The sequence below is a fragment of the Microcaecilia unicolor genome, chromosome 8 (assembly GCF_901765095.1).
Source record: "Microcaecilia unicolor chromosome 8, aMicUni1.1, whole genome shotgun sequence".
Classification (NCBI taxonomy): domain Eukaryota; kingdom Metazoa; phylum Chordata; class Amphibia; order Gymnophiona; family Siphonopidae; genus Microcaecilia; species Microcaecilia unicolor.
In genome coordinates this window covers 245,200,342-245,213,702 of record NC_044038.1, presented here as the reverse complement: position 1 = coordinate 245,213,702, position 13,361 = coordinate 245,200,342, and the positions used below count along the sequence as shown (strand labels likewise).

The window sequence follows — 13,361 nt, the reverse complement described above, 5'->3', positions numbered from 1 at the left end:
GAAACAAAACAACAAATTACACTGCTACAAACAGAGGTAACAAATATAAAAACTGTTTCAAATGCAACAATAGTGGACATGACTATGATACATCGTAAATTGGAACAGATAGAGAACTATAACCGTCGTCTGAACTTTAGGATCTTAAATTTCCCGATGGCAGTGGGTATAAATTCGCCGGATTTCTTTAAGAAATATTTGCTTGAAGTTTTACATTTTCCTTCAGAAGCAATTCCTCCATTAAATAAAACTTTCTATCTGCTAACATCGAATCGAACCTAGTAGAACAAGCAGACATAGGAAATAAGGTCCAAAAATTTGGAATTGAGCAAGGTTTACAAGATATTTCAGCTATATTAGAAGACTCACTGACAGATATAACTCAAAGGTCTACATTAATAGTTTCACTTGTCTTTGAGCAGGATTTAAACTCTGTTTTAAAGATGTACTTTAAGAACTCTCTAAAATCTTTTTGTGGGTATAGAGTTTGGATCTATCCTGACGTAACAAAATCCACGCAAGATAGAAGGCAGAAGTTTCTAGTACTTAGAGAAGAAACAAGGTCGATAGGAGCAAAATTCTTGTTAGCTTACCCGTGTAAATGTATAGTAAAATATTTGGAAAATAAGTATGTTTTTTGGGAACCTGAACAACTCAGTGCCTTTCTGAAATTAAAAAGAGCACCCACTGGATCCAAGGAAGGAGAAAAATGAGATTAAGAAATAGGAGAGTTAAAAATGGCCAGGCCAATTTCTAATATATATGTTTCTACTCCTCACTTTTTCACATGTCCCCCCCCCCATAAGTGGTCTAAGGAAGAGATGTATGATTTTCTTTGCATAACATGTACCTGTTTAAATTTAATTTCTCTATATTGCAATTTGCTAGTGAATTTATACAACTTGTAAAGTTTAATAAAAATAAAATAAATAAATAAATTGCTCCCTAAGTCAAGATACAAATGACTTGCAGTGTTTTTCCTTGCCTAAAGGTCTTTAAGTCAAATAACAGTATACCCTGCTATTCACATTTATGATGGTGAGGTAATGCACATTCAGCAAACGGTCATATATAGGTTAGTTAGTGACATATTCTAGTCTAATAACTAAAGCTATATTAAGAAGTATATTTCTAAGGTAGAATATTTTCCCACACCTCTACAATCATTAGATAATAGTCTAATCCTTAGCTCACAAGAACATAAGAATAGCCATACTGTGTCAGACCAATGGCCCATCTAGCTCAGTATCCTGTTGCCAATAGTGGCCAAGCCAGGTCACAAATACCTGGCAGAAACCCAATTAGCAGCTACATTTCATGCTACCAATCCTAAGGCAAGCAGTGGCTTCCCTATGTCTGTCTATAGCAGACTAAGGACTTTCCTTCAGGAACTTGTCCAAACCTTTTTTAAACCCAGATACATTAACTGCTGTTACTACATCCTGCAGCAAAGAGTTCCAGAGCTTAACTGTTTGTTGACTGAAAAAATGTTTGCTCCTATTTGTTCTGAAAGTATTTCCATGTAACTTCACTGAGTGTCTCCTAGTCTTTGTACTTTTTGAAAGAGTAAAAAAAAATATAATTCACTTCTACTCGTTCTACACCACTCAGGATTTTATATCTCCCCTCAGCTGTCTCTTTTCCAAGCTGAAGAGCGCTAACCTCTGTAGCCTTTTCCCATACAAGAGGAGATTCACCCCATTTATGCATTCTGAATGAAAATAAAGACTAGACTGCATTGAGCTGTCAAACTGAATTATCAGGACTATTTATTATTATTGTAAGCCACATTGAGCCTGCTAATATGTGGGAAAATGCAGGATACAAATAAATAAAATACAAATAAATAATTATTATTTATTTAGATTTTGCTCAGACCTTTTTCAGTAGTAGCTCAAGGCGAGTTACATTCAGGTTCACTGGATATTTCTCTGTCCCAGGAGGGCTCACAATCTAAGTTTGTACCTGAGGCAATGGAGAGTTAAGTAACTTGCCCAAGATCACAAGGAGCAGTAGTGGGATTTGAACCGGCCATCTCTGAATTGCAAGACTGGTGCTCTAACCACTAGGTCACTCCTCCACATCTCATAAGCCTATTTGATACCCACTGCAGCTCAGTTATTATTTTGATGAGGAAGGCATTGGGATGGGAATTATAAAACAAGTAATGGAGTAATACGCAGCTCAGATTATAATGTAAGATTCAATTGCTTGCTCAGCTTTCTTTTATAGTTTTACTTTGTTTCTTATTATTTTCAGTCGGATCCTTCTTCCATTTTCTGAAAAATTTTCTTTTAGCACTAATAGATTTCTTCACCTCAATTTTTAACCATTCTGGCTATCGCTTGGCCTTCCTTCCTCCTTTTCTAATACATGGAATATAATTGACCAGGGCTTCCAGGATGGCATTTTTCAACGGTATCCAAGCATGTTCTAAATTTTTGACTTTTGCAGCTGCTCCTCTCAGTATTTTTTCTTCACAGTTCTTCTCATTTTATCATAGTCTCCTTTTTGAAAGTTAAATGCTAATGTATTGAATTTCCTGTGTGTACTTACTCCAGAACTTATATCAAATCTAATCATATTATGACCACTGTTATCAAACGGCTCCAGCACCAGAACATGCGCTCTGCTAAGGACTAGGTATAGAATTTTTCCTCCTCTTGTTGGCTTCTATACCAGCTGCTCCATAAAGCAGTCCTTGATTTCATCAAGGAATTTTACCTCCCCCAGTTTGTTAACCTCCCTAATTTCTGATAACATTTCTACATCTGTCCGTCCTGGCCAGGTGGACGGTAGTATACTCCTATCGCTATCCTTTTCCCCTTTACACATGTAATTTCAATCCACAGGGATTCCAAGATGTGTTTTGTTTCCTGCAGAATTTTCAATCTATTTCATTCAAGGCCCTCCTTAACATACAATGCTACCCCTCCACCAAATCACTACGAAATAACTTTGTACCCTGGTATGACAGGGTCCCACTGGTTATCTTCCTTCCACCAGGTCTCAGAGATGCCTATTATATCTAATTTTTCATTTAGTGCAATACATTCTAACTCTCCCATCTTATTTCTTAGGCTTCTGGTATTCGCATATAGACATTTCCAACTATGTTTGTTGTTCCTATTTACAGCTTGATCATTGACAATTTGCAATCTTTTGTTTGCTTTGTATTTAAAGACATCTGGTCTACTATGGTATCTATTGCAACCTCACTATCGGATACCCTATCTTCCCTGTTTTGGTACTATATTTAAAAGATACCTGGTTCCGAACTTCTACGTAAGCAAACAGTAGGGAGAGCAAGTACTTTTCCCAGTCCCGTTCTCCCAACTATACAAAAGTCTTTAACATATGCTTTAATGTCCCACTAAATCTTTCCACCAACTCAGTAGTTTTGTGACTATATGGGGTGGTACAGACAGATTTCAATCTGCAGTGTGCCCATAGATTTTGATCAGCTCAAACATAAAACTGTGTTCCTTGGTCTGAGAGTATTTCTCGTGGATACCCTACCCAAAAATATTTCTAGCAGGGCAGTGGTAACTTTCTCTGATTCTATTGAGGATAAGGCTACCGCTTCGGAATACCTTGTAGCAAAGTCCATCAAAGTCAGTATATATCTTTTCCCAATCTAGCTAGAGGCCCCATTATATCCACAGCTATCCCCTTAAATGGCTCATTAATAATGGGTAAGAATTTCAGGGGTGCTCAGAGGTGATCATGGGGCTTACTCACTCTCTGGCACACATGACAGGTTCAGCAATAGTCAGCTACGGCTTGAGATACTCCTGGCCAATAGAAGTTCTGTGTCAAACTAGTGCATGTGAGTGTCACTCCATGATGTCCTGCTAATGGAATGTCGTGTGCAATCTGCAGAAGTTGTTCTCTGTATGCTTTGGGCACTATAAGCTGTTTGCCCGCTGTTAGTTTCATACTCACAGTCCTGGTTACCTCAGGAACTGGTTCTGCTGGGAAGCACTGGAGCACTTCCTCTGGTTGCTTGGTCAGCTGGTTCCACCTGGACAGGCTCAGGATCTAGAGAGGTGGTCTCTGTGGGTTCTGTTTGTTAGGCTTCCCGTATCTGACTACAGGTCACCATGGTGGAAATGCCAACTCCACTGTCAAGGGTAATATTCACTGGACCCTTATCAGTTCCACACAGCATTGGTATCAGAATGTTCTTCATTATTCCTACTTCTTTGTATCCAGGCTTGGAACACCAATCCTGATATACTCGAACAATGGGTACAGTCTCTCTGGATCCATTGACTAACACTACATCTGCAGTGTGACCTGGAAGAATAGCATCTTCCGGCACCAGTTCTGGTTGTACTGAAGTCATGATAGAGCCAGTGTCCATCAGCCCAGATACCTGGAACTGATTTACAGTTATTGGGGTGATATAATGCTGTGGAAACCCACCTGCTTCCTTGCTTGATGACTGACCAGTAACGTTTTGTGCTGCAGCTACTGCGTAGGCCTCCTCAGTGGGACTGGAGCTACCCACGAAAGCCACCAGCTTCAGTGCAGGAACTGGAACACTTTTTAGTGCAGGCTTGGGGTTATCTGGGCAATCCGCTTTGAAATGTCCTGTACGCCCACACTGGTATTCATGCCTCAAGTCTTTAGGGGAACACTGGAGGGTTTGGTGACTGTCTCTGAGGTTGCAGGAATATTTGGCTTAGGGCCCTGGCTGCCCTTAGATTCCAGCTGTTGTTGATACAGACAGCTTCTCTTTGCCAACTAGGGACATTTAGCCACAAAGATGTCAGCCAACTCAGACACCTTTTCCAGAGTACGGGGCTGGTGATCTTGAACATGTCCACTCACTTCTGGATGACAACACTGTAAAAACTACTCCAGGACCATCAGGTTTTGGCAGTTCTCCAGGGTTTTAACCTCAGTTTCATTGAGCCACCGATGGTGCTATCTTAACTGGTTCACAAACTCGCTATGAATATCGTCCGCTCCCTTTTGCAAAGTCCGAAACTTTAGTCTGCGGGCCTTGGAAGTAACGGCATAATGATTCAACAAAGCTTTCACATCTTTTCAAACTGGGAGCATGTTCCCATGGACAGTCCTTGGAATGCCTTGAATGTTCTACCAGTGAGATCTGCTCCCAAATAGCGCACCCAGTTTTTCTCAGGAATCTCATTGAGGCGGCAAGTTTTCTCAAAGGCAGTTAGATACCCATCAATGTCATCTTGCGTTATCACCAAAATTTGCAAACAAGTTGGTCCCGTTCCGGGCTGTGGATCCTGCCTCGGCGCAGAAGTTGGGCTGGAGCTTTGGATACAAGTCATTTCCATCTCCACCTTCATTTTCTGCAGCTGGAATTCACACTCCTCATGCAGCATTTGGAATTCCTGCTCTTCACTCCGCCATTGGTCTAGCCAGTGTAGATCTGCCAGATTTCAATTGGTGAGGCATCCGACCATACCAACTCACGGGCCTCTGCTCACAAGGAGTCTGGTCTTCCCCTAGAAGAACTCCGCACAGGAAGGTCCTGCAGCACCTCCTCGCTGAGGTCATCCAGTCACTCTTGTGTTGGGTCAGGCATATTTGATGTCTGATGGCCGCTATCAGTCGCCATCAGCACGCTGCTATGGGTGCAAAACAGACAGTACTCTCTTTTTAGGGTGTTATTAGTGTACATGACACTTAGTGTAAATTATGACAGAAATGGGTCCCAAACAAGACTAACATTAGTAAGTACAGTGTCAGCAGTAAGTGCATCACCCTTTATCCTTAGATCCAGGCTCACTGTGCCAAAATAATGGAAGGAGTGGAGAAGTAGCTAAGTGGTTAGTGCAGTGGACTTTGATCCTGGGGAACTGGATTCAATTTCCACTGCAGCTCCTTGTTACTCTGGGCAAGTCACTTAAACCTCCATTGCCTCAGGTACAAATAAGTACCTGTATATACTATGTAAAACACTTTGAATGTAGTTGCAAAAATCACAGAGAGGTGGTATATCAAGTCTCATTCCCTTTCCCTTCCCTACAGTAGCACCAAATGACAAAGTAAAAAGGAATAAAGACAAAGATAATCCTATTACAGAAACAGCTTGGAGTAAAGGTCTGTAAATCCCTAGACTCTAAAGTATAAAGAGTAGGGAGCCAACCAGACCCTAGATTTGTTTATAATTTTTACAAGAACAATACTGCCACCGCCACAATGTTTCAAATTCAGGGACAGGTCTGACAAGATTTCAGCTACCAAAGAAGCAGAGTGGATGAATAGTCAGGTATTATATCTCTGTACCTCCTTTGGACATCATAATACTTTTTTATTTTTTTTTTGTACTATCTACCTGTTTTGATAGCACAAAATAAAAAAAAAGTCAATCTAACCCCCAGAGCGCTATACACGGCACATACAACCTGATGTAGTCCTTCAAATGTCAGACTGGTCCAATGCAAATCTTGATGGTGTGGACACAAGCAGCTAATCCTGGCATGAGCTACCTTTTATGGAGAAATCGAGAGCCTTATCTCTATTTCTGATATATGTTCTATTCTTGAAGAACATAAACAAGTAGCTCCAAGTGTCCTGCATTGACATCAATTCTGATAACAACCTGTGCCAATGCCGATAACTGTCCTTTATCAGTAGCTTCTGTATAGTAAACAAGTTGTTATTCTTCTGTTAGACTTGTTGCCTCCACAATGTCTTATACAGGAAATGTCTGAATTTGCACATTACCATCAGGTTCTTAATGCTGGATAGTGCCATGTATATAGGACCATGGTTGGGCATACTGCTCCTTATAATGCCTCAGTAGCACTTGCGTTGCTCCTACACTGCTAATCTGCTAACACTACCAGAAAAAAAAAAACTGAACAGGGAAGGGACCCTGTTACTGCGCACTCATTCACTGTGCTCTGTGTCTGGAGGTTACAAAGACCGAGAATATTATAATATTCATCTTGAACATTCAGTTCTGGCTGCCGTATCTCAAAAAAATATAGCAGAATTAGAAAGATTCAAAGAAGAGTGACCAAAATGATAAAGGGGATGCTACTCCTCTCATATGAGGAACGAGGTTAGGGCTCTTCAGCTTGGAAAAGAAATCGCTGAGGGGAGATATGATTTCAATCATATCTCCCCTCAGCCATTTCTACGTTTACAAAATCCTGAGTGGTGTAGAATGAGTAGAAGTGAATAGATTTTTGTACTTTTTCAGAAAGTACAAAGACTAGGGGACACTCGAGGAAGTTACATGGAAATACTTTTAAAACAAATAGGAGGAGATATTTTTTCACTCAAAGAATAGTTAAGCTCTGGGGCTCTTTGCCAAAGGATGTAATAACAGCAGTTAAGAGTATCTGGGTTTAAAAAAGGTTTGGACAATTTCTTGAAGGAAAAGTCCATAGTCTGCTATTGAGACAGATATGGGGAAGCCACTGTTTGCCCTGGGATTGATAGCATGAATTGTTGCAATTTGGGTTTCTGCCAGGTACTTGTGACCCAGATTGGCCACCAATGAAAACAGGATACTGGGCTAGGTGGACCACTGATTTGACCCACTACGGCTATTCTTATATTAGAAATTTAAACCATAAACAGAGAATACACTTGCTGTTACTAGTGTGGTTTGAGTGCAGGGGTTTGGGTGCTGGAAGGGGAGGAGAGAAGGAACTCACCAACTCCAACTTCAGTAAACTCCCCATACTCAACTGGTGTTCAGTCAAAAGTAGAAATAAGCTTCTTAATAGCACAAGAGATGCATCTCAACCCCAAGAACCTCTCCCAGGGTAGGAAGAGAAAGGGATTGTCCAACTGGAAGAAAAGTGAACTCAACAAAAACTAGTTTAGGAACTGACACAGCTGTTTTCAAGCCAAGGAGCTGCACAATGTGCCATCACCATCTACATAGTAACATAGTAAATGATGGCAGATAAAGACCTGAACGGTCCATCCAGTCTGCCCAACAAGATAAACTCATTCACATGGTATGTGATCATTTATACCCGAGTTTCATTTGTCCTTGCCATTCTCAGGGCACAGACCATAGAAGTCTACCCAGCATTGTTCTTGTACTAAATTCTGGAGCTAATGTTGAAGCCCTTTAAAATTTACACTCCAGCCCATCCCTATCTATTCAGTCACAATCAGGGCATAGACCATAGAAGTCTGCCCAGCTCCCATTTTGTTTCCCAATTACCAGCATCGCCACCCAATCTCTGCTAAGATTCCGCGGAACCAAGGGAACTGTTATTCCTGAATCCCTTCCAGTGTCTAATGATTTATCTCTTAAAGCGGATTTATATTCTAAGATTCTTGGTGTTATATTGGACTCCTCTCTTCCTTAGGAGTTACAGGTAAATTTTCTAAAGCAACTTATATATTTTTTAAGCTTCGTCAGCAGAATCATATTAGGCGTCACTTTAACAGACCTCATTTTGCCATTCTGGTACAATCATGTATTTTGTCAGACTACTGTAATGCTCTTTATTCATCTTTAACTGTGAAATGGAGTCTGAAATTACAATTATTACAGAACACGGCTGCTAAACTTCCATCACCATCTGCTGGAGAAAGAGAAATACCAAGTACTCTACAGCTGCATGAAACTCTGTAGGGGGAGAATCACAAAGAACTACTTTCTTCTGTCTCCATCCACTGGCCAACTGATATAAACTACATGTTCTGGACTGACCTGTGGGATGCTAAGGAATCTGAGTTGGTTCAATGTGACTGTTTACTTGTATTTTTAAAATTAAATTGCAGCAACAAGTAATGCATATAGTACATGAGATATCAACACTAACACATGAAGTGCTGCCCAGGCATGGATCTAGTTGCTAGAAATCTCTACAAACTTGTGGATTCTGAAATACCTTTTCCTGCAGCAGGCTCTGTCAGATCACTTAACCAATCTATGAGGGCTTTCTATCCTAAATGTCCTAGAGAAATGTATTATTCAGTGCCACATATAGACAAGAATCCCTTGGAGTGAATTTAACAGTATGTTTCAGTCTTCCCAACCAAGCTATTTCTATTTCAGTATTAATAAAACTGATCACAATATCTGAACAAAATTTATTGCTATGAGAGCTGTTCTATATTTTACTCTAGAATGAGTTTTGAAAAAGATAAAAACATATTATTGAACACAAGCTGTAAGCAATTTAGAGCTTCAATTCAGATAAACCTTTTTTTTTTTTTTTTTTTTTAAAGCAACACAGTCTTGCCTTACTTTGCCACCTAATAACTGTATATTTTCACTGATGGATAACCACTTCTGTCCTCAGCATAGACATTAGACTTCCAGTTAAGATGAAGTTATTTAAAACCATCTAGGAACCTTGGATTTGGAAAGTGTTTGACATATCGGTACGCACCTTCCTGAAGAACAGTGCTAGGGAACCAGTTTTCTTTGGCTTGCTCCCCAGTGCTGGATATACTTCTTGTGCTTTGTTGACATGACTTTGTTTGGGAGAACTTAGCAAGGCTTCAGCAGTCAAGGGTATCTGCAGACTTCTCTCGCTTTTGAATGAGCCAGATAAGTTCACTGAGAAGGGTATAAACGTGATCCTAGTAGCATCATCAAGTCCTGCAAATATAAATCTAAACTAAATTTCTGTTTTTGACAGATAAGTCATGTTTTTCTGCAACTAACAAAACCATTTAAAATGGAATATTTTATAGTTAAGATTTTATATAAAACACTTTTATGAATACATTTCTTTTGAACTTGGGGATGTTACTTTTACAAAACACATGATTTGCTCCAATAAACAGTAATTTTTTCTTATGTATCAATTCTTTTTATACTAACTAGCTCTTATATCAGTTTACATCTTAGGTAGCTCATGACTGCTCAATAACATGACACCAAATCATCATATAAAAGTTTTGCAAAAGTTCTCATTCTTTCTATAGCCAGCTTGGTACCAATTTTTGATGAACTTAACAGGAGTAATAACATTCCATAAAATATTAAATGGGGGGGGGGGGGGAGCAATTTTTAAAGCTATACACACACACACACACATACATACATACACACATACCTATATAAGCAAATAATGAGTCAAGTTACCTGGGTAAGAAGGCATATCTAAAAGCTAATCTCCTTAAGCAGCTTAAAAAAAAAACAAAAAGCAAAACCCCACACATGCAAGGGTTCAAAAAAGGGTAAATTATAAAACAGGGTGCCTAGGTTAGGAATACATACATTATGCTTGTTTTATAAAGGCCCGATGTCAAAAACCTTAGAAAAATGGGTGTGTTAACCAGAACCATCCACCTTTTTCTTTGTGGTACAACCAAAGTGGTTTTACATTATACACAGGTAAATTCTCTGTCCCTAGTGGGTTCACAATCTACGTTTTTGTATCTGGGGCATATACTTTAATGGACAACTCGGGGCCTTGTATACCCAAGTTTGTAGGGATATGGGGTAGAGATTTAGGCCTTTCACTCTCTAATCAGGACTGGTCACATATCTCCCAGAATACTTTTCGACTCTCCATCTCTGTAAGCTTGGTGAAGAATGGGATAAAATCTCTTTATGGGTGATATATGTCCCCATCACGATTGGCTCGAATTTTTCCCATCTCGGAGGAGTCAGTGATGGAGAGACTGTGGGCAGGAGGGCACCTACGTGCATATGTGGTGGGAATATGCTTTTGTTTTCCACTTTTGGAAGGAGTGGGTGAGAATGCTTTCTAATGAGGCGGGGCTAGTGGTTGGGAGGCGGGGCTAGTACTGGGCAGACTTCTACAGCCTGTGCCCTGAAAATGGCAGAAACAAATCAAGGTCAGTTATACACAAAAAGTAGCACATATGAGTTTATCTTGTTGGACAATGCAGGTCTTTTTCTGCCGTCATCTACTATGTTACTATGTAATGTCTTTGTGTTTTCCATAATGGCTAATCCTAGTCTTTTTCTTTTGCATTTGCAACACACATCAGTGCCACCAGAGATTGTTACATTGCTATTGCCTTGTATTGTGGTCCTCTGCCGTGAGGTGGCCAAATGTTAGTGTACAAAGGTGCTTCCTACCTCTTCTCAAGTAAGAAATGCCCTTTGGGAAGCTTATTATTTGTGTTAGCTGACTGCTCAAAACGCGGTAAGCTGATGAAATTTGACAAGCTGTGGCCACTGTATCTGCTTTCTCCCCCTTTCCTCAGATTCTACTTTTCGTAGGAATTTGTGTACCTTCACCCTCGTGGTGGTTTGGCTTGCTTGTCTGCTTTGGTTCCAGCACACATTTTCATGATCTATGCATCCCTGTTGAACTGGATGTTCTATTGCCTGATTATTGCTTTACAATGTGTTATAGTATGTTGAATTGTATGGATTCATTACTTTGAATGTATTAGGGATTTCTTTCTTCATATTATACTAGCACTGCAGGGGAAGCTTAGCCGAGATTGGGTGGCAGAGCCGGTGGTGGGAGGCGGGGCTAGTGCTGGGCAGACTTCTATGGTCTGTGCCCTGAAAATGGCAGAAACAAATCAAGGTCAGTTATACACAAAAAGTAGCACATGTGAGTTTATCTTGTTGGGCAGACTGGATGGACCATACAGGTCTTTATCTGCTGTCATCTACTACGTTACTATGTTACTATGTGACATGCCCGAAATCAGCCTTCTTCACTACTCATTGTGTGTGCGTGCGCATGTGTCTCAAACTGCTGTTGTTATATATTGTAGCCTCATAAGAGCATATATGTAACTGACACTACTGCTCAAAGGAAGTTAATCATTTTTTTTACTCTGAATGTACTACCATCACTCCCTCTGTCATCAAGTAATGTGACAATATTTTCATATATGTTGAGTGCTATTCAAATAATGTTCCAATATTTAAAAATGTCTGGTAATACTAAAGGCAGAGAAAGTGATGGGCTGAATGGCATACATCTGAGGGTACTGGAGGAACTTAGGGAAGTTCTAGCGGCTCTGCTGGTTGACCTTTTCAATGCTTCTCTATGGTCGGAAGTGGTCCCAGAGGCTTGGAGAAGAGCAGATATGGTCAATCTTCACAAAAGCAGAAGGAAGAGGTTGGGACCTACAGGCAGGTAAGTCTGACTTCTGTGGTAAATAAACTAATGGAAATGCTTTTAAAACAGAATAGTAAAGTTTTTGGAATCCAATGTATTACAGGAACTGAGGCACGCTCCCCACCGCGTTGACGCCCCGATGCGCACACGACTGGCACCGCAGCGGTTTCCCCGACATTTTTGCAAGCCCCAGCTGACCGCCAAAACAAGTGCCCCAATTGTAAGTACCAAGAAACTCACCCGAGCAGGAAAACTCAGCGTCTTACTCACAGCTGAACAGCTCCGAGGCTCCGGAGTGCAGCTCCAATAGCTCTCACCAAAGTTTGGGCCTCTCTCGACTCTTTTTTTTTTTTTTTTCAATAAAACTTTACTGCAGCCTTTAGTTTGAGCCCTGCTGCTGCTAAAACCATCCGGCACTCAAGGCTGCAGTATGACAAACTGCAGCCGAGGCACAAAGCTGCCCAAACGGAGAGCCAGCTCGGGGGAGGGACCCGGCCACCCGGGTGTGACACCCCAAAGGGGACAAAGACGGGCCCCAGCGGACCCGCAACCCCTAGCACACCAAAATCTTTCAGGTACAGGGATCCACCAAAACCAGCACAGAACAAAAGAAAATAATAAAAATAAACACAACAACCTATCCAGACCGGGCAAGCTGCACAGGCTGCCTGTCTACCCTCTGCTGAGACTGAGAAAATACTGGCTATAGAAGCCTAGGCACAGGTTATATGTACATAGTTTCAAGTTTACTGTTCTCAGTCTCCCTCTGCTGGTAGGCGAGCATAACCCAAGCGTCTTGACCGGTCTGGAGGGTTGATGAGGAAAGAAGCAAATCTGATTAATTTCTTTGACTGGGTGCTCAATGTAGAATATTTAGATTTTAGCAAACTTTTTAACACGGTTCCACATAGACGACAAATAGAGTGCCCTCGGTATGGGCCCTAAAGTGACTGATAGCAACTTTTTCAGTGGAAGGCAACAGAGGGTAGTGGTAAATGGAGCTCATTCTGAGGAAGAGGTGGTTACCAGTGGTGTGCCACAAGGTTCGGTTCTTGGGTTGGTTCTTCTTAACATTTTTGTAAGTGATACTGCTGAAGGGCTGTCTGGTAAGGACTGCCTCTTTGCAGAGATACCAAAATCTACAATATGGTAGGCACCCGTGATGGTGTGGATAACATGAGGAAGGACTTAGCAAAGCTAGAGGAATGGTCTGGAATCTGGCATCTTACATTTAATACTAAAAAATGAAGGGTCATGCATTTGGGCTGCAAAAACCCGAGGGAACAGTACAGTTTAGGAGGTGAAGAACTTTTCTGCACAAAAGAGGAGCAGGACTTG

At 40.9% G+C, this 13,361-nt stretch overlaps 1 protein-coding gene across 1 annotated transcript in view; it reads right to left on the bottom strand.

The window, feature by feature from the left end:
- The window catches only part of RBL1 (RB transcriptional corepressor like 1), a 389,513-nt gene that overhangs the window by 113,483 nt on the left and 262,669 nt on the right, over positions 1-13,361 (bottom strand). Inside the window, 1 exon segment of the mRNA XM_030211607.1 lies at positions 9,354-9,565. Coding sequence (XP_030067467.1) covers positions 9,354-9,565 — 212 coding nt within the window.